The following is a 24209-nucleotide window of genomic DNA, read 5'->3' as shown; positions in this document are numbered from 1 at the left end:
TTTCCTTGCTTGTGCGCCTGCCTGTGACGTGGGACGGGCGAGTCCATTTGCTCGGAAGTAAGGTAGGTATGTCAACAACGTGTGCTATCAGCGCCACTACTACATTCCATTGCATAGTGTCTCCACAGCAGTGTTGCCACTATTTAAGTTCCAACCCTTGTATAATTGTAAAATATGGAATTTACTGTAATGCAAGGAGTGAAAATATAAACCCAGTCTGTCAGGTTCGTTCCCAAACAACATTATATAATGGAACGTAACGTGGATAGAGTATTATTCCATGTTGAGAACACGAGACATTACGATCGACAATCTTCATCTCGTATTTCTCTTTGGCATCACTACTCAATTTACAGAGATGTATACCCGTGACTGGTATACAAGCCACAGAATTGCAATGTTGGTTGGGTTGTCTACTCGCAAGGTGCTTGGTGGTCAGACATAGATGGCTTGCTTCAGTGCTTCTTCAATATGGTCGTTACAACCCAGAAGTGTCCATGACTGTACCAGACAATATTGATACATCAGTATCAGCCCACCCCTAGTCATTTCATAAAATATTTGTTATTCAGTAAAAAGGTGTATCATGAATAGCTATGGGATGTTAAATGGCTAGAGGCACATATTTTTGGTAAATAAAAAAGCAAAATTTCGGTATAAAAACTGAGTCAATTTCGGGTTCAAAAGCGATAAATAAAATAAAATATCGGTGTTATAGCGGTGAAAAATTGGATCAAAAGTGGTATATAAAAATACATTTTGGTTTTAAAATTGTGAATATAATCCTAAATTTGATTTAAAAACTACACATATTCCACAGAATTAACATTTCACTTCTAATAGCCCATTTATGTAGTTATCCGAGTATTAAGTTTATTTCTGTGTAAAGGAGTCAATTTTTGTTTCTCCAATATTAACAGCAGAATTAATCAATTTCCCGGGAATTGCATAACTCTCAGGATAATTCAGACCTCGGAAGGTGCCGCGTCGGTGCATAAACCCTAAATTTCGTGTTTAAGAGTTAATTTCGCTTTTTGCAGTTCATTTCGCATTATTTCGTGACAAAACATGGTCACAAAATGCATCTCACACCTTTCAAAAACATGAAAAATTAACACTAGAATGTGTTTTTTCAAATTTCGTTTTTTCGTCAAAAACTAAATATGCATGCCCCTATAAATGGCATAAAAATGAATTTGCAGCAGTTTCACTTGTAAAATGCTAATTTATCCATAAGACTGTTTATTAAACTGGTGGGGGGTATTTTAATTGGTTTGCCAGTAATTTTTAAATTTTGACTTTTCTAAAACTGCTGCCTCCTCGATGGCATAGTGGCAGTGTCGTCGCCTAGTGATCAAGGGGTCCCGGGATCGATACCCAGTGGACGTGCATTGCACAGTGGTTTGGATCCTATTTTAAGCTCTAAGTCCAGTCCCGATTAGCCTATCTGCGCATAAAGTGGACTTATAACAATAATTTAAAAATTCTACATCTGTGTAATCATGCCAAATGTGATATTTTAAGTTGTTTTTTTAACCTTTGTCATGCTGATCAGTGCAAAATTGAGGTTTCTTGCAACATAGTCCTTTTATAAACCTATTAATTTTGAAAGTTTCCTGCACAGATTGTAATTAAGGTTGGGCTGAAATGTGAAATAAGTTGCTTGTTCAAGGAACATGTGAGTGAACAGGCAGAAACTATTACAGCCCCTGGCCAAATTATTAGACGCACCTCCAAATTTGATGCAAAATTTTAAGGATGTTGTTATCTCGTCTAATTTTTTTGTTATTCTCTATTTCTTTTATTTATATTTTATTACATGAAATATTACATTGATTACATGTGAACCTTAACAAAAAACAATTACTTGATATATTAAGTTACAAATATAATTTCTTACTATGTTTCTTGAATATTAGCTATATAATATGTACATATGACTGGAAGTCAATTTCAATATTTGGTTGAGCCGCCTTTGGTCTTTATCAGTGCTTGGATTCGTCTTGGCATGCTATCAATGCATGCTTGTACTGTCTCTTTCATATGAGGATGGTGATTCCACACTTGAATTATTTTTTCAATTAGGCCAATTCTCGTTGTAATTGTTTGCTTTGCCACTTCTTTTTTCACTAGGTTCCAAACATTTTCAATTGGGTTCATATCTGGAGAGTTTCCAGGGCAAGAGAGGGACATTTTCACTCTGTAGAAACTGTTTTATTGATTTTACGTATGGCATGAGGCTCCATCCTGCATGAATACGAACGGTTCTCCATTTGGGAACCATTCTCTTACTTGAGGTAGCAACTTTCTTCTAAGCACTTCCCTATACTGTTCTTGCCTCATTGTTCCTTGAACCAAATACAGACGTCCTGTACCTTTGCCACTAATGACTGACCAAATCATAACTTTTATCGGATGTTTGACAGTCTGCACAACACAATCAGGATTGTATTTTTCACCTGGACTGAGTCTTCTCACAAACTGAGATTTATTCCCCAAGATTTGAAACATGCACTCGTCACTAAAGCAAACAGATCTCCAAAAGTTCAAATCTTTTTCTTTGTGAGCTTTTGCCCAACGAAAACGTTTACAAATCATAGCAGGGGTTAATTTTGGCTTCTTAGCAGGTCTGAGTGCCTTCAGGTTCATATCAGAGAGCCTACGCCTTACTGTTCTTTCAGATGCACGAACACCACTCATTTCAAGTTTACCTTTAAGTTCCTTTGTACTCGCAAATCTATTCATCAGGCAAATGTTCTTCAAACAGCGTAAGGATCATTGAGAAAAAAATTGTTTTACGTCCACATCTATTCTTCTTTTGTGGCTCACACTGTCCACCATATTCAATTTTCTTCTCTATTCGCCTCACTGCTGCTTCAGACACATCAGATCGTCGAGAAATCTCACGATCAGAGAACATTTTTGTCTTTATTAGTGTTTAAATTTCAGTCATCTTTCTCGGTGTCAAGTCACTTTTTTTACCCATGACTCCTTAATGTTAATAATTAAATTAAAAAATATACCGACAGTGTACAAAAACAATATCACTGCAAAATTTAGCACAAATACGATTCACTATTCGCAAGACGTCCTCCTCTCAACTCAGCTTGAATTGAACTGCAGCATGTTCGTTCAACAACAAAGACGTTTGGTTTTGGCGGTATTGTTTGTAACAATAGCACCACCTCTTTTCATATTGTTCGTTACAATAATCAAAGTTCAGCCACAAAGAACCCTATTGCAACATTTTAAATGTGAAAAGTAAGCGAACTGTTAAAATTGTCCACTGTGTTGAATTACATTACTACGTATTTTATTACTATTACAATTATTGTTATCAATGTTGTGCAAGAAAGTGCATTTGTACGTATTACTCACATTTACCAGGGTTCAAATAACGTACAGGAATTTTTTTTGATAACTAATGGTGATTTTTGTATAATTTTCCCCTTCAAAACTATTATTTTCAAAAAAAATTGTGGTGGGTCTAATAATATGGCCAGGGGCTGTATATCTCATTATCTCATCATCATTCATCCTCATATTTGCAATTAGACAAAATGGCGGAAATGCAAAGTAAAAGAAACGAATCAATCAAGCACAAGGTGTGAGACTGTTTCTTGTTTCAAACTTTGTTCTTTCATTTTGAACCATGTTTGTAACATTCCATTTTAATAACTTTTAAAATTCTATCTGTTGTAAAAGTTTCAAGGATAAGACTCCCGCTTGTGTCATGGATTTTTTAAAAATGCCACAGCAGGGTGCAGAAAAAAGTGTGTTTTGTCGTACTTGTACACATAATATGCAACTGTTATTCTTTGTAGCTAATCAGAATGAATTCAACTGTTACTATCAACATATTTTATTACATAAAAATGCATAACAATACATAGGAATACTACAATTTTTTTTTCAAAACTTCATCACATAGTTCTTAGTTGGTGCTGGTTTGATGCATGCTATTTTCTTCTCCCTGTGGTCTCCAAGGAACAAAGTTTCTTTGGCTCTGTACCGCAGCAACAACTTCAGGAGTTTCTGGTGCTGGACAGCTGAGAGTGGAATCTCCAGCTTCAAAGATGACTGAAGAATGGCTGAGCAACCCTTTAAATTTCCTAGGCTATCTGTAATACATTTTCAAAATAAATTGTATTAGTTACGTGAAATTTAGAAATTTCGTATTTCCACGTTGCACAAGTTAATAGTCAAATCCTATTAATTTCGAAGATCCTCTTGTCTTCATTCACTAAGGGTATGGCATCTGGAGTGGATGCCGCACCTTTAGTGAATGAAGACAGAGGATCTTCGAAATGAATAGGATTTGACTATTAAATTGTGCAACGCGGAAATACGAAATTTCTAAATTTCACGTAAGTAATTTTAAACCACGTTTACCGCATCCATCATGAAGAAATTGTATTATGTTTATGATAACGGAGGTGTGGCTCCTTTTCAACAAATTTGCATCAACTGTTTATGAGTATAGTTCAAGTTTTAAGAGGAGGACTTTTTTCCACCCCTTTAATGCCCAGGTGGACCTTTGGCTGATGCTAGGCCAGCTGTTCTTGAATTTTCTTCTCTTTTTTGTAAACCCACTACAGTAAAACTCCTCAATAACGGATAGGCCTGGGGAAAAAATAAATGTCCGTTATTAAGAAAAAAGTGTAGGATGTCGCACAATAGGATAAGCATATTACAGTACGTACTTTACGAACATAATGTTGGTGACTTCAACTTTATCCTTTAAAGCCAGTCATTTGCGTTTCTGCGACATCGTAGCAGAAGTGACACACACTTCTCAAGATAATCACAAAGAATACTGTCTATTGTCTGCACTTTTAAAAAGAAATACGTTCGGTGTAACATGAAACAATGCATGCTAGTTCACAATACTGACCATTGTTGTGTCGAATTCCAGGAATTGCGACCCGTTTTCTTTCAGGCTGTTTATTATTAAGAATGTTATTGAGAAGTAATATTGCCATTAAACCCCATGTATTTCTGCTGGGGAATTTAAAAATGTCCATAATTTAGGTTTCCGTTAGGAGAAGTTTTACTGGATACTAATAGAAAAATCTAAAAAATTACATGTGCTTAGATTTCCTTGTACAGCATTTACATGAAATCTTCGTGTGGTTTGCTTTCGCTGTTGTCTAGATATTGTTAATAGTTCAATAGACTTGTGTATGCCATAAAACTATTGGTAATATCTAGACAACAGCAAAGCACAAAGATTTCACGTAAATACTCTTAAGAAATTTTAAGCATATGTAATTTTTCATATTTTGTAATATCATGGCGGTTTTCAATAGGAAATTCAAAAATTGAAAACAGATGCCCCGGCATTGGCCAAAGGTCTAGAATAATCCCGGAAAGACTTCATTTCTTGTAACGAAGTTCTGAACTTCATTTCTATTTATTAAAAAAAGCAAGTAAGCTTAAAATAAATACAGTGCAGCTCTGATTTTATGTTCTCATTTTACATTTTCCCCCATTGTAATTCAATCTTCATGGTCCCAACGTAGCAAAATGTTATAAAATTTTTCTTGATTTTACATTCTCCTGCAGTTTAAATTTTTTCAGCTTGGTCCCCTGAAAAACATAAAATTGAGGTTCACTGTACAGCCTTGCAAGACAAATTGTCACTTACGGATTAAAATCCTACACAGAATTGCACAGAACCAGTTATGCAAAACAATAAATAAAGATCTGTTATTTAGCCTATTTTATGTGATTTTTCTACTTTTTGGGTCAATCGTGATGAGAATAGGATGATGAACTAATTTAACTTTAGCATACAATAGTCTCTCACACCTGTAAGCCTTTTCAGGCATGAACTTTTCACATGTGTTGTGATGTAGAAGTAAATCATAGCAGGAGAACTATTTGTCATTTGGAGGTGTTTTGTTTCTTTTTTTATGAATGACAGGCCTCTCATGGAAAGGTAAATGAAAATGGTATTTTTAGGGAGGGGTGGGGAATATATCTTCCAGATTCTGCAACCCTTACTAGTTGTAAATTTTTGACCCCTTTTTTTGGGGGAGGGGATACTGCACACACATAATCTATATATGTAACATAAATGCTTGAAAATTAATTACTGGAAGATTTTTGAATACCGTATTGGATGGCTGGTGATAGTGAGGATCAACTAGAAACTGGAAGAATTTGAGGATAAATGCTTCTTGTGAAGTCACTTTTGAATTTAAAATAATCAAATCTGTTTTCCAGTGTATACAATAACTATTGTTTGTTTGATAGAATTTATTTGAACAGTGCATTGTAGAAGATGTTATGGCCCAAATTCACATTGTTTAATACTGATGAATCATGCTACACAGGCATTTTTGTACATGGTTCTATTTCTATTTTTTTCTGTTATTATACTTCAGAGACTTAGTGATTACTTGCTGCATCTTGTTTGGAGAACAAATTTTCCCTTCCATATGCTCCTATAGGATTCTTTGTGAGCAGCCATTCATTTACTATTATCTTGCACATGGACTGCTGCTGCCACCTACTTCACTTGTGAGATGAGGCTATTATGTTGCTAAATGCTTTAGTTGTTGTTAGACAATGCTGGTCAAGTATAGGGCTATTAGCATTAAAAAAAATTCCCTAGATGCTTCCAATATCTAATCGCGTAAGATCTGGTCTCAAGCATGAAACCCCCTTCGAGCCTTGCATAAATATGTGCTAAAAATCCCTGTCTGAGAGAACAGAAAACCAGGAATATCAGCTCACTGCAAATCGTGGAAGCTCACGTAAGCTACTTTCAAATCATAATTTCTCCAGTAAATAATACTTAGTGAAGCTCTTAGCTGTGCTAATTAGTTTCTCCGAGCTTGGAACTTAGCTAAAAAAACTTGCAAAAATATCATTAAACATTCGGAACTGTTACCAAACTTACTGAAATGGCATCTGGGTAATATTGGTAGAATTCAAAACTGTATCGGCGCCTACTGGAAATATTACGCAGACCAAGAGGCACAAGATAAACATATTTTAAAGTAAACATAAATATACTCACATTGATAGTCAAACAGGCCTCTCAGAGCTTCTCCATATTTTGCCCTCATGTCACAAAATAGAAGAATTTCCAACAACCTATACACCGTCTCGGTATCACCTTCACTCAAAGCATTTATCCAAATCTCAGGAACTTTGTGGTTGATGTGATGCTTTAGGTCTTTAGTATTCTCCAATAACTCCTTAGCTAAAACGTGGTCTGCATGCCACTCACTCGTGAAACAGCATTTCCACAGGTGAGCTAGGCACTCATAGTCACCGAAGGAACTAACAAAATACTGACAGAATCTTGTTAACTGAACCAAGTTTGCTTCGCTATGGGCACTCACGACATCAACAATCAAGAACTTAACAATTAACTTTACTCGTTTTCTCAATAATACGTTCTGTTCGTAGACATTTTTAAATAACACCAGCGCCTCTTCGATCTTTCCAGATTTCCAGTAAGCTTCCGCCAAAGAGTGCTTGAATCCAGCTTGAATTTGAAATTCTCTCTTGTGAAACTTGCTGCACACTTGCTGCACAAGCTCAACTCCATCTTTCATGCCCGAAGCTGCAAATATGCTTGCAAGGTCCTGCAGTAAGTGTTTCGGAGGGCACAGGTTTTTATCTAAGCACTCCCGCAACATTAACACCACATCTTTACATCTACCTGCCTTAGCCGCATCAAGCAAGAACATTTCCAGCGATCCTTCATCGAGGTTTAAATTTAGTTCATTATTCCCTGTTGCAACTTGGCCAAATATGCGTTTCTTCTCTTCTTGCAGTATATTATCATTTACTAATCTCCTCTTGCAAGTTTTCAGTTTCCATTTATTTGCCTTGCTTTTCACAAGTTGGGATATAAAACTGTCCATAACATCCATACCAGACACTGTAGTTGAACATCTCAGACTAAATAAGGCACCATGCTTTTTAAAAGTATGACCTAATGTGAAATTAACAATTAATACTGCACATCTTGGACTCCATAATTCATTCATATCGCACAGCATTCAGTTGATCAGCAGGAACATTATCACCCTCAAGCAATTGAATACCCTACAAGGAAAAAGAAGAAAATAATAATAACCTTGCTGTTAAAATTTTGAATCAAAAATGCGAAACATACATCGATTGATTCATGCACCAACTATCATTCATGTGTAGATGCAAATGTGGTTTGTCATTTTCTCAGTAAAGGAGTAGAAACATCTGAAGGACCTGTGAGTAGTTCATGTAAGATTACAGTAACTGCAATGAAAATACAAACTGGTACCTCATGGAGATGCTATATGTCCAAGTAATGAGTGGTTTTGTGTGATATTATTTCAATGTTCAGGATATATTTGGTTATTTCACACATTCTATTCTGTAAACTGAAAATATTTTCTTACCTAACCCACTTGACTATAATTACAATAAGTCACGAAGGTCAGGTTAAATGCTCCTAGCATATCATTTCATATAGGTCATAGATGTGTGAAAAGTGTGACCCTGTTGTGGGGAAAAATGCGAGTACAATGTGCATGTACTGATGAATTGCAGCATGATTATGATTGCTGTAAGAGTACAAGAAGGAGCCTGGTGTATGTTTGAGTATAAGGCCGTGTCCAAAAGGTGCAAGATCATACTTGAATCGAGCATCATCATAGTATGATCTTGCAGTGCGGTCTTGAAGTCGTGGAGTGGAAGTGAAAGTCTTTCGAATTTCACTTTGACAGCAGTGCCAAATACGATCAGTAGATAAAACTGAGGACACGTTGTTTTCCCAGCATTTTAAACACTTGTTTTTGACCATAGAAATCACATAGAATTTTCAAATGTTCTTACACATAAATTTTCCACACATTAGAAGAACTTTAACCAACAACTTCTGCCCCATAATGTATATTCAACCTATGTTGCTGGCTTTCTACCTCCATGATTTTAAACAAATGAACGAGTGTGGAAATCACGTGACCTAGTCAGCAATGATCTGTGATGCGAGCTGTGCACTTGGTACTTCTGTACTTGGCACTTTCGAACTGTACTAAATTAAACGCAACGAAAACTGATCAGTCACCCTTGCCTCCTCTACACCCCTGGCCCTCCAGGGTTGCCACACTTCTTCTAAGTTGCTCGGTCGACACTTCGGGCTCTGTACGTTTGTGGCCGATTGCATCTTCGATGGTGTATTGTGTACGGATTATTTGATTTTGTATTCATTATGAATGACATTGAGGAGCAGCCTCCTACGTGCGGTACAATAGCAGGTGAAAGTGATGGTACTGTACGTACCTGGCGAACGGACATTTGAAAACAAAGTAAGGTAATCATTTGAAACGTTTACAACTTTTTCAGAAATATTGCACATAATGAAGAAGCCAAGAAAAAAATCAACTTTGCAAAAGTACAAAAACTGACGGCGGAAGCTTGTGGCAGTTTCTGAAAAGTCTGTAGAACGTATCAGTAGTACTTTAACTTCGGCTGAGGCTCGAGGTGTGAACGTTGTCTTAGAGTCACCAACAAAGAATTACAAACGGGAATGCAAAAGCACTGAAATGGACGATTTTAACATTTGCTTTGATGCAGTAGCGGTGGTCTCTACAAAGATCAGTGGCTGCTGTCTCTCTTTCGCCTGCATTGTTGATAAGAATTGTTTCCCCTTTGTTTATTCAGTCGGCCCATTTGTTGCTTTCAGTTTACATTTTATAACCAATTTCTTGAAGTGTAAACGTAATATAGGATGCCATTGGCATTCCTTGAACAAGCCTAGTTCGTTCCAAATTACAAAACATGTGTTTGTTGGCTATTTTAAAATTCTTGTAAGTGCCCATTCATCAATGTTATCCAATCCTTCATCCTCATTGTCGCGATTGGTCGAAGATGACAGAAAATCGGTGTTAAATTACAGAAATACACAAAAATTAAGCAAATTGCTATGATAGAATTCACTTTCCATGGCATATTTTTATGGAAACCTTCTAAACGTTGATTGGTGTTAACATCCATACATGTTTGTTTCATGTTGTCTTTATTTTCAACATCGCAACCCCTTAATTTGATTCCGCATTCTCCCAGCACCCCTAGATGATTAATCCTGATACCGCCACTGTTATAGAGAGAGATAGTGATGATTCTTACTGTGGACGAAGTACAAATATGTGGACTTGCGGGAAATATTTTGTTCCCTCAGTAAGCAAATGTAGCTGGGCACACGTCACAGGCAGAAGGCAAGTTAGCCAGCGACGATATTTTACATTACATAACCCAAAAATTTTTGCGAATTTTTGAACATTTTACTTTTTTACTTCACATGTTTATACATTTTGTGTATGAAATATATACTGTATGCATCTATGAACCTTAAGAATGCGTCTCTATTTTTTCCAACCCTCTTGTGTCACTGCTTCCATTAATTTTTAAGTTTGAAGTAAAAAATAATTTCCTTGTGAATTTCACGGAAACCTTTTTCTATTTTTTTCTAAATGGCCAAGAAAGTATTTCAGTGTAAAAAATACCTCAAAATGTTCTTTACGTTAAGAAGTATTTTCTAACTTTTGGTAAATGTTTACTATCCTTCGGACACCTATAACTTCTAGGTTTCGTCAATTTTTGACATTTGTACTTACCTATCTGCTTCGCGGATCATTTTTTAACAAGTATTCATGTTTTTCTGATCAATTTTTTTTTTAAAAAAAAAGTGTTTTTATAACTGAAGATCGTACGTTTCCGCAAATGGTTTGTGGGGTATGTGTCAATGGTTTGTGGGGCTATGCGAGAATGGTGTGTGGGGCTATGCATATTTTTTTCGAAACCAATTTTTAACTATTGTAACCTATTGTGACCCTACCTAACCTAACCTTACTGGAAATGGTTCGTGGGGCTATGCGTCAATGGTTGAATTTCCGCTATAAAACATTCCCACATCACACAAAACACCTTCCAGATGTTAGACAATTACTACGGTAAGTAGTTTCTTCTGTAGAAATGAAGAAATCTGTCCGAAGGATAGTAAACTAGTACCTAACTTTTTTTTTCGGAATTATTATTGAAAGTTGAAATTGTTGGTTATTGGCAACACTGTACGTGGATGGCATGACCTTGATTGGACAGTTTTCGTGGCGTTTACTCTTAAGTGATGTCACATCAGTCAAGACCACACTTCAAGTCTGTACTTTGTACCTTTTGGACAGAGCCTAAGCCAGGGATTCTCAAACTTTATCCTACAAGTCAGGGGTTCCCAAACTTTATCCTACAAGTCAGCAGTTCCCAAACTTTATCCTACAAGTCAGCAGTTTTCAAACTTTATCCTATAAGTCACCAGTTCTCAAACTTTACAACCAGTGGAGCCTTTTTCACCCAAAGGCGAGGCCGCGGAGCACCAACATTTTCCTATGCAAGTCAGAGTAAGATTGTACACTCAGTCACTAGCCCTCCAACAGCAGGTTGCGTAAGTGTGTATTTGATTGTTTGGTTTTCAACTGACATATGTGTTCATTGATCCTTCAGTGTGAACTTCCCCTACTACCTTTAACTGGTACAATAAAAGATAATTCATGCAAGGGAATGCTATTCAAAATCAAAACCTACCAAGTTCACAATAATTACTCTAATAGGTATATAATATAAACAGTTATCTGATACAAGTTGCTATAGTGATAGAAAACTGTACAGGAAAGTACGTCCCTATTCCATATGATCCAACCTACATGCTTTGAACTTCTTAAAAACAGTTTTTTTTAAAAAAATCTGAAATATTATTTATAATAGAGATAATTATTATTCAATTATTACAGTTTTTATTAACTTGACATGCATTTACTTTATTGCGTTCAAATATATTAACTTCGGTCAATTTCTCATAATAATAGTAGGAAATATATTTGGTGCGGTCAATAAAGAACTGGATTAATGCCGTGAAAAAGTGAAATAAAGTGTCATGTCTTCTGTCCTCCCCTACCTGTACATGGCTGCCTTCTTTCGCAAAAAGTTATAACTTAAACTAACATAACCTGGTTTGGTTTGTGTAGAAAATGAGAGTGATGAAACTTGCGGGATATGTAGGCCAGGCTGGGGTACTCCACATGCCTGCGAGACGAGTTCCAGACCACGTTGCTAGGTGGCAGCACTGGCAGGGAAGGGAGGTTGTGTATGTGCAATGTGCCTCTAAGGCGCCAGTCAGTCATTCAGTGGGGTAGTCATGGTGTTCACAGTGTCAGGTGCCACAAAGGAGGCTCAATGATCCGTGATACAGTTTTTGATGGCAGAGGGCAACACACCAGGGAACATTTAGGGCACCCACTATGTGCCGCTTCACACACTGTTGTGTGTCCTCCTCGAAATCAACCCGCCAACTCATACACTTGTGTTCGGGACATGCACTCACCACCATACACAGCAGTCATATTCACCTCACCGAATGACTGACCGGCACCTTGGAGGCACATTGCACATACACAACCCCCCCCCCCATCCCTGCCAGTGCTGCCACCTAGCAACATGGTCTTGAACTCGTCTCACAGACATGTGGCGTACCCCACCCTAGTCTACATATCCTGTAAGTTTCATCGCTCTGTCACTTTATTTCACTTTTTCACGGCATTAATCCGGATATTTATTGACCGTACCAAATACATCACTATTCAGAATATGTATGACCATATTCACTAATTTTTCATAAATTCCTGATAAAGAATAGAAACAGGTGACCTCTAATTAGGAGAGTGGTAAGAAGAGGGGAGAGACAGATCAATATTTCTTACATACCCAATAGGCATAATTCTTGTAAATAGTTTATAAGATAAAACAGAGATGGCAGCACCAGGCATGCAAGATAAAAAATTGCAGTGATGTGCATGAAGGACAATGTAAATAAGTGACATAGTGAATTAGAAAGGTGAAAATTAATAGAATACGGTGTAAGATGATAAAGAAAAGACATAAAAATAATAAATTAATAAAAATGCTTGTCAAATAAGATTAATACTGATATGTAAATAATTAAGAAATTTAAAGAAGTGAAAGTACCAATACAAATTTGTGACTACCTGTCTACCTGGAAACATATTCTTAATCTGTTAGCTTGGTTTACGTTTTGATTACACCAGTGGCAGCACATTCCAGTCACGAACCACAGCACCTTTGGTTGCGCGTCACAGCCGCTGCACCGACTTGGCTGCACATTTCAGTCATTTGTCACCATGTCTACACTCTGTCGCATTTATCAGTGGTGATGCCCCAAGGGAGGATTGATTGACTGAATTGTTGTTATAAGTCAACTTTATGCACAGAAAGGCTAATTGAGACTAGACCTACAGTTTAAAGTGGGATCCGAACCATTGTGACATGTGCCTCCACCGGGTATCGAACCCGGGACCCCTTCATTACAAGGCGACAATGCTACCACTGTGCCATCGGGAGCGCCCCCAAAAAGGGAGGAGATTAGGCTAATGCCCAAATGGAAAAGAGCAGGAAAAAGGAATTCCTCAATCGATGAAGAGCTGAACTCGGCAGCGAAGACATTACTCCTCCAACTTGAAATCGTAACCCTCTATGACTTGGTGTTAGTGAGGAAAAAGTGTGGTGTTACAAACATACGAGAATCGAACTTGGTGAAAAGGAAAACACGCATATGAAGGTGCAAGAACGAGTGGAATAAGCGACGCACGATCTGGAGATCACGTAGGGAAGGAATTCCATACCCAAATCCCCAAACAGAAGGAAGTCCATACCCAAATCCCAAAACAGAAGTAAGTCCAGAAAATCCCCAAACAGAAGTAAGTCCAGAAGGAAGCATAGAAAAGAAGTCAAGACAAAAGAAGACTATACATCGTTGAAGAAGGAAATGAAATTAATAATATGGAAGAATAGAAATACATACAGCTACATACGTATGTGAAAGCTTATCAAGGAAAATCCAATGAAAGAATAAGAACTTGTAAAATAAGAAAAATAATTGTGTAAATAACCAAATTAGTGCGTTCTAAATGATATCACATTACTGTACAAAGAAAGATACAATATAATTGATTAACCTTTTGAGTCCCAAGGCCATTTTCACAAGTAAGCTTCACGGTCCCGAGCCGATTTTGAGCAAAATGCAGAGTTTCAATTATATGAGGTAGATCGGAGACTAATTGCCCTAGAGAGATGAGTGATATACCGTTGTATGCGGAATGAACCAGAGATTCAGACTATATGCAATTTATGCAAATTCGGCATCTATATGGAGGGGGAAAGGGGGGAAATCCCCTGAAAACTTTTTTTAAAAAATGGGGTGCGCCCCCCCCTTGCTGCCCCCCCCCCGAAAAAAAGGATATGAAAAGTTCAAAATGCACATAGAAATTATCGCTGGCATGTAAGAAACAGAAAAATATTTGCATCATTGTCGTATGATCAATGTAACTTGAGTTGTACCCCCAAAAGGAATGGTGGGCACGCCACTGATTCAAGCTTCAAAATGCAGCGGTACCTTGAAATGACTATAGCTCAGAAACTAAATGCCCTAGACATATGAACGATATACCGTTGTACACAGAATGAATCACAGACTCAGACAATATATAATTTATGCACATTCGGCATGCATATGGAGGGGGAAAGGGGAAATCCCCTCAAAAATACTTTTCTTAAAAAAAATGGTGTTTCCCCCCCACCCCGAAAAAAATGTCAAAATGCAAAATTTATGCAAATTTGGCGTATATATGGAGGGGGAAGGGAGAAAACCCCGAAAAATTATTTTAAAAAATTGTTGAAATGTTTGAAATTTATCTTTTCCCTTTAAAAGAGACGCAAAAGAGAAGTCCCTTTTCCCGCCTTTTCACCTCCATTTTCATGAAGAAAAAAAAAAGGTGCAAGAAACATCTCTTTTAAATACATGTGTTAGGAACAATATAAAAAAAAATCAAAATTCTAGCCAAAAATAGAAAAGTTATAACGTAAAAACTACAACCTTGACACAGCGTCTCGATCGAGACGCTTGGGACCATGAGGCTTACTTTTAGGTATCTTGATCGAGATGCTTGGGATCCGAAATGTTAATGGTCTCTATTGGTAGGCTTACTGTCTGGTTTCATTTCTAACAAGAACCCTACCCTGAAGATATCTTAGCCGTGGTACAAAGATTTGCACCCTAGGGAGGTAGCATTATTAAGTAGCGCTCACAATGTGGAGCCTTACATGAATAGACATTCCATATTTTTGGTTTCAAAGTGTCATATTTGCGTATTTAAATGTGTGTTGCGTGCATTTGTTTGTATCTATATGCCACGTACAAAATGTTCATATTTCTTCCAATCATTTTATGTCTTATTCTAGGAAAAACATGTAGGCTATTGTATGAAAGGTCCCTTAGATTGAATCTCTCATATAATTAGTGATGAAGGTTTTTGTTTGAAAATACTGGTGTAAAAATACATGAATTCACATTTGGATCTATAAGTACTCTAAATCAAGTGCTACAGAAATGATAATTTGGAACAAAATCTAAGGTGTGTTGTGATAATTCTATTTGTAAATTAAGAAAATACTGAAGTAGGACATCCAAAATTGCCTTCTCCAAAATGAAAAAAGACTGAACTTTGATGTTGAAAATTGCCCCAAAAGTAGAGAACAATCAAATCACTGATGAAACATGGCAAAAACAAAGGATTCAAACGCTGAGCACTGATTGATCTCATAAATGAATAATTTGTTCAGTTTTATGTATTTGACGAAAATTTGTCCAATGGTGAACTACTAGAACTCCATGGTGCAAGACCCCTATTTGAGCCTGGTTTGGTAACAGTTTGATATAGGCAAAACACATTTCACTCGTCCATTTCGTCTTTTTTACATTCGTGCTTACCTATGCATTGTGAAACATTATTTAAGTTGGATTTTGCTTTTTTCACTGAAATAATTCACATTACGAGTATTTATTGTTCGTTGCTCTTTCGCTTCCATTACACACAATATGGCAGGCAAATCTTGACTAGCGTTGTCTATCATCTGTGGGTATGTAGTGTTTCAAACCATCTTAACCGAAATATTCCTACTTTTGTGTTACAGATTTTGTATTTTTTTTCCAGGTTCCAAAACTCCACGAACCATGCACGGATAACCCCCCCCCCCCCCCCGAACCATGCATGCATAGCCCCACGAACCATGCAAGGATAGTCCCACAAACCATTCATAAATAGCACAACGGACCATTCACGGCAAGGTTAGGTTAGGTTCAGTTAGGTTATGCAAACAGTTAAAATTGTCATGTTCTGGGAAAACAATAGCATCGTTGGAAACACTGACTGGGGGTTAAGTCATTGAACGCACAGAACATTTGGTTCACGTAGTCGAAGGTAATGGACGCAAGAGCTTTTGTGCATTGCAGAGACATTAGTGTCGAAAAATACATGTTTTACCGGCTGAATAAATTGAACAAGGGGAGAAAACACTTCCACGACCTATCAAAAGTCTACAGAAACTCAGTTCCGTAAGTACTTTCTCCTGTAAAATTGAAGAAGTGTGTTTTGCCTATATCAAACTGTTGCCAAAAATGCTAAAACTAATTGCTAAAAATCTCTAAACCTGGCCCTCCTAACCTAACCACATGTGCATTGGTAACGGCTAGAGTTTAGTTTACGTCCTTCTTGCCCATTTACAAAACCGTGCTAGCAGACAGCCGGCATCCATAGGGTAAGTAAGTTTTTCTTTTTACACTTTCTGTCACTAATCATTCACGGGAACGAGGTATGCCTATGAGGTTAGGTTAGGTTCCATTAGCATTCATTTCACCCCTAAATATGTGCTTCATCATCGAAAAATGTCCTCCGTACGTTCAATCACGCATATCCGGACAACATAGGTTTTTCTCGATTTTCTCCTCCAGGAAATTTTTCCTCGCCTTGGGATTTACTTTGTTGAATTCCTGGTAATGGTACTACTTTACTATACCGGAGACACCTATCAATGATTTATTTTGCAATTTTTTACATTGCTAATGTACTATTCTGCATTGCGGAACATTTATTTAGGTGAAATAATGAATTTCTAACAAAAATAATGTCTATTTCTTACATTAACGAGTACTTACTGTTGTTCCTTATTTCCCACAAACCATCCACGGGTAGCCACAAAAACCATTGACATTAGCCCAAAAATTCCCGATAGCTCCACGAACCATCACGGGGACGAGGTATGCCTACTAGGTTAGGTTAGGTTCCATTAGCACTCCTTTCGTTCAATTTAGCATATACGGACAATACGAGAACGAATTGTGCTCTCGTGCAGAAAGAAAATGGCGGCAGCAGCAATAGCAAGTCGGAAATAGATTTTCGAAGAAAACCACATGCATTCACATTAAAATGGATCAAAACTACATTCCTGAACATCAACAACGCTACAGAAAATGATTTGCGTAAATACTTTCTCCTGTAAATTTGAAGAAATCCGTCTCCGGTATAGTAAAGTGTTACCGAATTCCTTATAAAGTAACCTTTCCAACGATATATAACACGTATTCCTTAGGAAAAGGACGTAAACTAGACTCTTACCTTGGTAACACTTCGTTATATCGGATTATGTGGGTATGCAGTGTTTCAACCTTTTCCACCGAAAAATACCTACTATCGTGTTCGTCACCGGTGGAAATTATCCATTATACACAGGTAGCTGAAGGATAGCCCCACGAACCATTGACGGATAGCTCCACGAACCATTATGCACGGTATCTGACGGATAGCCCCACGAACCATTTTCATAAGGTTAGGTTAGGTTTGGTTGGGTTAGGCAAGCATAAAAAAAAGGGAGTTTGAGACACTGACAGTGGGTTACGTCATCGAACGTGCGGAAAGCATGGCAATTGTGCGTCGGTGGGATATTTCTCTTGAAAAATATATGATTTGCAGGTGAAATAGATTCCACGATGAAAGAAAATACCTCCACGAACGTTGGAAAGCTTGGAGAAACTAATTTCGGCAAGTAGTTTCTTCTGTAAACATGAAGAAATGTGTCTCCGATATAACGAACTGCTACCTGTGCATTATTACACTTAAGCAGAATTGTATGTTTAGAAATTATTTGTAGCCCAAAAAAAAAAAAAAAAAACTACTACGTTCAGGCAGAGATTGGAACCAGGGACCTTTGGCATCTTATCGCGACAAATACTCCGTCACGAGGTTGGTTCTGTACCCATGAGTAATTCAAAGTGCGTATGTTTGTTAGGTCTGTGCATGTCACGTTTTTCAAATTACCTGCATCAAAATATTCCGTTGGACAGCAGCATTTCTTCTAGCTGAGAAGGCTTCTTCTTCTTCTTCTTTTGTCCCTGTCAGCATTATCTTGTCGACTTTGGACATCGTTATTGTTTTTTTTTTATTTCTTTTAATGTTTTCTTCTAAAGTTGGCAGTTAGTCTCACAAATTAATCGGAATCACAAATATATAACAATTATTATAAATAATTCACTTTTTTTGTCCATTTTGCTGTTTCTTAAAAATCACTTTATATTTCAAGTCTACATTTTCGAGAATATGCATACAGCATCCATATTAATGAAGGGGATAAATCTGTTAAAATGGATGATAGTGATATTGGAAATGGAATTTTTAAACGTTGAAAACCTTTGTAGAGTATGATTTGTTGATCTGAATAGATTGGACATTCTAGAATTAAATGTTGAGCATCAGGATTATTATTGCCACATTTACAATTTTCTTGAGTTTTAATTTTTATTTTTGCTAAATGTGCTGGTGTACGTACGTGTCCTGTTCTTAATCTATTAATAAAAACTATGACTTGCCGTGGGAGTGTGTATGAATTGAACCAAGGGACTTTAGATTTAAATTCTGCAATCCATCTATATGTGTTGCCCACAAACTTAAATTGATCTTTGCACCATTCATTCCATTGTTCCATAAGTTTGATTTTTACTCGTGGTAATAAATCAGTATACATTAACCTATTGAAACTTATGAGTTGTAAATCTCTGGCCTGTTTAGCGTATATGTCCACTCTATCATTTCCTACATTAGTATCATGTGGAAGGCAGTGACATCAAGATGTTTAAACAAAAGACAGTTAAAAAAAATTTGCGTTTGTGTTTATTTATTTATTTTCTATTATTATTATAATGGGCATGTACAGTTTAAATAAGTTTGTATTGATAAATTTCGATAATAGGTACATGGTAGTATGTAATATACATTACACTATTGATTTTTTTTAAGAAAAATTGAATTCATAGATGTGGAAGCAGCGCTTACAGATTTTGTATTGTTTCATGGCGATCTCTGTTTTACAAATAGTCCCTCACCACTCCTAGAGCAACAAAACAATATATAATAATTTACTTGGATATATATTCATGGTCTATGGTTTGACTTTGATTAGGTTAGTGTTATAGGCCAGTTTTCTCACAAGTCACACAAATATATATATTATAAGAACGGATTTTTTTGTTCTCTCTCACACCACTGGACAATTAAGAAAGCCCGTGGCGGAACAAAACAAATTCGTCTTCTTCGACTTCAGTAGGGTAAGGAATTTCTGGTAATTTACTGTTTTGTGAATCCATAAAAATGACCTAATGAGACAGAATTTCTGATTTTGCTGTACAAAATCTCCAGGCTTTGTTTAATGGCAAGCCTTTGTGTGACGTCCTTCGAAAATAGTCGTACTGATAACTTTAAAAAATGCAGACAAAAAAAAGAACTATCCAAACCATGCATAAAAATTACTTCTAATGGCACATATACACGTAATTCATGTAAATTTGATCAAATTGCTTGAAATAAACCAAACGTTTTTGTTGAATTTCCATTTGAAAATAATTAGTCTTAAGGAGTCTTTCTAGGTCAGACGTCCGAATGGTTAGTGAATGTATGGTATGAATTAGTGCAAGTTTTTTTTTTTATTTCTTAGGGCAACGGAATTATTGGAAACTATGCAAAAGACGCCGAGACTAAAAAGGGAACTAGAAATGATGGTGAATAGTCCTCCTCCGGGAATTTCTTGTTTCCCACGAGAAGATTCTGTTGATATTTTGGATGCAAGTAGGTGACATTACAAATTTTTCGTAGGCTATTACATTTTTATGACTTTTGTAAAAAAAAAAAAAAAAAAATGGGGCATGAGTTTACAATACCGGACCACTCTCCAATTTCTATAAAATTTCGCCTACTTACTAATTTCGGTGTCCTGATGACGTAACTGTAGTTCATATTTGGCGGTCGCTTGTTAAAATTGTACATTTACGTCTAGAAATTGTAAAATAACCTTGCGATTTACCACGCTGATTGTCCCTACACAGCAATTCGGAACCATCTTTCTTTCGCAATTCGTTAATGGTCTTCCCTTATGCACAATAATCTTGCTGACGTAAGATGAGGAATGCCTACGAGGTTAGGTTAGGCCTGTTAGGTTAGGTTCCATTAGCATAAATACAAAGAAAAATTAATATTTTAGCTACGAGAACTATACCTTGTCTTGCCTGTTGATTTCTTCATGTTGGGAAAATGGCATCTTCTGTGGAGCTATTGTTCTCATGGTAGGGTTACGTTACGTTAAGAAAACATAGTTTATTTCGTTTTTTTCTCGATTTCCATACTTGACCGCCAATTATTACATGCATATTCGTGTTTAGGAGTTCACAATTAGTGAGTAGGCGACATTTCATAGAAATTGGAGAGTGGTCCGGTATTGTAAACTCGTTCCCGTTATATGCATAGCGGAACATTTTTCAACTTGGGATTATGTTTTTTTCACTGATAGAAGTGTAATTTTTCACATTACAATTTTCATCTGAAGATACTTTTTTTTACTGGTGCTCAGTTAGCATTGAATTATTGAATTTTTACCAGAATTTGTGAAATATAACACTTATTGTAATGTAGAATTAAAATATTTCTTCATAATATGAACATTTTCCTGCTTCTCAAAAGAATGTTTCTATGTAGAAAAGTAGGTTATGTAAGTCTTTCATTCCTGTGGAAACAAGATACTACATGTATTGAAATGCACTTTATTTTTCAGAAATTATTGGAACAGAAGGAAGCCCTTATGAATCTGGTGTGTTCGAGCTAGAAATTAATATTCCAGACAGGTTAGATAGTTCAATTGTTTATTTTAATGTATATTTATCATTTGACATCTTACGACTGTATGATTCAGTTTGGCCTTATGTTATTTGAGATACCAACATGCCTGTGCTCATTGTAGTGTTTCTCTTCATGGTCAAGAGGTCACATATTTGATACCAAATGGAGGCACATAATGGTTTGGATTCCACCTTAAACTGGAGGTCCGGTCCTGATTAGCCTATCTGTGCAAAATGTGGACTTTTCTTTCCGAACCAAATTAATCTTATGAATTCCTACATCCTAAGGAATGGTATTTCACATTTGAACTACTAAGCAATGAGAAATATTAATATCTTGCACCAGGATATCTAGGATGATCAGTGATCTATGAATTTCAACTTGAATTCTGAATGCGTAACCTTTGAGAAAGGACAGCAATATAAAAAAAAAATAGTGATATGAATGTTCAGAGCAGGAACACTCTTGCCTCTTAATTTGGCAACTGCAGTGCAGTACCATGCAATGGAATTTCCCACAGTCACTGATGTTTCCAAGAAAGACCTCTCGTGCTTCACTCCAAAACAATAAGCCCTTTACTTCAGTAGTCGATGAACTGTCTTTGGTTTTACAACTATTTCTATTAACCCTTCCGAGGCGGAGCCTCCAGATGACAAGATGCTCTGGAAGAAAGAAAGGGATTAGAGCTTTGTTTGTCCTGTGTTTTCCACTTAGCAACAGGCGGGGAAGTGGGAGGGGGGGAGCCTTTGTGTATAGCGTTATTCGAGAGTGCTTTTTGCGGCATCTGTGCTGCACAGGTGGCTACGGTCTTTGGGGGAGGAGAGAGGCGTGGGTGAAATGTAATACACACTTGCAGGCAAGGAGTTTGGCTGCACAAATCATTCTCTTATCATGCTATGAACGTGAGTGCTTTTGAAACCTTGTCGTGAGAAGAAAGAGTTTTTTGTGATGGCATGTCTTCGGCCAGGAGAAATTCGTGACTTGTTGGAGAAGGGGTTTGACACGGGGGATGAAACAGAAGTTGAAGATATACAGGTTGGTTCAGAAGATGATATACAGGGTGTGCCAGAAGATGATCGAGATGAACCAGAAGAGGAAGGGGGAAGATGAAGAAGAATTAGAGGAGAATGAAGATAATGGTGATGCGAGTGCGCTGTAGTGGGAAGAAGTGAAGAGGGGGGATAGATATTGGGGGGGGGGGGGGGGGGGCAAATGTTCTTCCTTTCTCTGGACAGCCAGGTGTAAGAGTTCGTGCCCTTGCGAACAGTCATACTCCTTTTCAAGCTTTCAGTTCAGATCGATGGGCAAATTTCTGACGGAAACATTCTCGTTGACCTTGGGTTTTCTTCTCTTTTTTTTTTAAATACTATTTGTATTATAGTTTTGATACTGCGTATTCTCCATTACATAACTTGGGGCAATCAGCGACTAGTGGTGGTTTGCCCAGATCGATGAGTGCTACCGGATAGGAGCTATCCAAACTTACCAGGTGTATAAGCTTAAATCTGCTGTTTTGTAGTCAGAAAAACACATGGTTTGTTCATAGAAAGCAACAAGAAATTTATTCAAAGTACTTGCCCTCGCGAGCTACACATTTTGCCCACCTCTCGGGCAATTTGTGGATACCACGCCAAAAACAGTCCTCCTCTTTCGAGGCAAACCACTCATCAAGCCATGTTCGGACGTCTGCATACGAATCGAAGTGCTGCTCAGTGAGGGCGTGGCCCATCGACGAAAACAGATGGTAGTCGGAAGGGGCCAGGTCTGGTGAATAGGCGGGATGGGGTAGCACCTCCCAGTTGCGTGTCCCCAAACAGTTTTGGACCAGTCTTGACGTGTGCGATGGGGCGTTGTCGTGGAGGAAAATCAGCTTTTCATGTCTTTGTTGATAATCCGGCCTTTTGTCACACAGAGCAAGGTGCAATTTGATCAGTTGTTGGTGGTAGCTGTGGGCAGTGACAGTTTCACCAGGTTACAACAGCTCAAAGTAGACGATACCCTGTTGATCCCACCAAACACACAGCATCGTCTTCCAGCCGAAGCAATTTGGTCTCGAGGAAGATGTTGATGGTTGGCCGGTATCAACCCACGATTTCTTGCGTTTAGGATTCTCGAAATATATCCACTTTTCATCGCCAGTCACAATCCGATGCAGGAAAGACTTTCTTTTTTGTCTGGCAAGCAAGATTTCGCATGTGTTTTGGCGTCTCTCCAGCTGCCGATCGGTCAATTCATGCGGCACCCATTTTTCGATCTTTTGAACCTTTCCCATGGCACGTAGATGCATGGAAATAGCTGCTTGGGTAACACCCAATTGCTCGGCAAGCATCTTTTGCGTTTGGGTATCGTCCTCGTCCAAAAGAGCCTGCAATTGATTGTCCTCAACCTTCCTGGGCCGATTTTCACGCTTCTTGTCGCTCAGGTCAAAATTGCCGTCTTTGAACCGACGAAACCAATCGCTGCACGTTGTTTCCGATACAGCACTGTCACCGTAGGCCTCCACAAGCATTCGATGCGATTCGGCAGCCGATTTCTTCAAATGGAAGCAGAAAAGCAGAGCTTCCCGCATATGCTCTTTTTCTGGCACAAAACTAGACATGCTTACCACAGGAACACTGTCTGTTGTTGTCTGCACGTGCTGACGATGTGCACTGATTCGTGTTGACAGATGTCCAACTCATACAAACACCAGGTATGGTGTGCCCATGGTAGCTTCATACGCTCACTAACGCCATCTATGAGCAAACAGCAGATTTAAGCTTATACACCTGGTAATAAAAAAAAATCCTCTTGCTTCCAAAAATGGGTACACATCGACATGCTTACCTTACCGAACGAAAACCTTGGAAATTCTGAATAAATAAAATGAGCCCCGTCCTTGGGGAATTTCCATGCATGACTAATATTTCGTTATCCACCTCGAAAGGGTTAATATTAGTTGGCTGATTTTTTCAGTCAAGTAATGTTCATTAGTTGGTTGGTGTTTTCTTTCATGGTTTTAATAATTGAGTGACCAACTAATATTAGCTGAATAATGCCCATTACTAATATAGGGGAATCTGGAGGCAGCGCCTCTCATTTTCTTTGTCACCCATTTTTTGGAGGTGATGTAATCAGCATCATGCTCCGACTGCCTCCCCCCCTTCC

General features: G+C 37.7%; 2 protein-coding genes across 4 annotated transcripts in view; one reads left to right on the top strand and one right to left on the bottom strand.

Moving 5' to 3' along the window:
- Positions 1 to 3869: 3869 nt before the first annotated feature.
- LOC145979537 (uncharacterized) lies at positions 3870 to 18269 on the bottom strand. Its single transcript, XM_083112501.1, has 3 exons — positions 18219 to 18269; positions 7028 to 8067; positions 3870 to 4121 (listed from the first exon to the last, which is right to left on the bottom strand). The coding sequence occupies exons 2-3, from the start codon at positions 8019 to 8021 to the stop codon at positions 3913 to 3915; spliced, it is 1203 nt and encodes a 400-aa protein (XP_082968627.1). The 5' UTR covers positions 8022 to 8067; positions 18219 to 18269; the 3' UTR covers positions 3870 to 3912.
- An 812-nt stretch (positions 18270 to 19081) lies between these two features.
- LOC145979538 (ubiquitin-conjugating enzyme E2 T-like) overlaps positions 19082 to 24209 on the top strand; it is a 48189-nt gene continuing 43061 nt past the window's right edge. The window contains exons 1-3 of one of the 3 annotated variants that reach the window (XM_083112502.1): positions 19082 to 19146; positions 19888 to 20018; positions 20998 to 21067. In XM_083112502.1, coding sequence (XP_082968628.1) covers positions 19097 to 19146; positions 19888 to 20018; positions 20998 to 21067 — 251 coding nt within the window. In that variant the 5' untranslated portion in view covers positions 19082 to 19096. Of the gene's footprint in view, positions 19147 to 19350; positions 19516 to 19887; positions 20019 to 20997; positions 21068 to 24209 lie in introns of those variants that run through there. The other 2 variants (XM_083112503.1, XM_083112504.1) reach the window with 2 other exon arrangements.

The sequence above is a fragment of the Lepisma saccharinum genome, chromosome 26 (assembly GCF_977018435.1).
Source record: "Lepisma saccharinum chromosome 26, izLepSacc3.1, whole genome shotgun sequence".
NCBI classification, from domain to species: domain Eukaryota; kingdom Metazoa; phylum Arthropoda; class Insecta; order Zygentoma; family Lepismatidae; genus Lepisma; species Lepisma saccharinum.
The sequence above is the reverse complement of the archived record's forward strand: the minus strand, read 5'-3'. Positions and strand labels throughout refer to the sequence as shown.

Coding starts and splice junctions, on each gene's coding strand:
- LOC145979537 (XM_083112501.1), bottom strand. CDS start 8,021: ATGCTGTGCGATATGAATGAATTATGGAGTCCAAGATGTGCAGTATTA. Junction 4,122..7,027: donor AGGCCTGTTTGACTATCAAT/GTGAGTATATTT, acceptor AATGTATTACAG/ATAGCCTAGGAAATTTAAAG.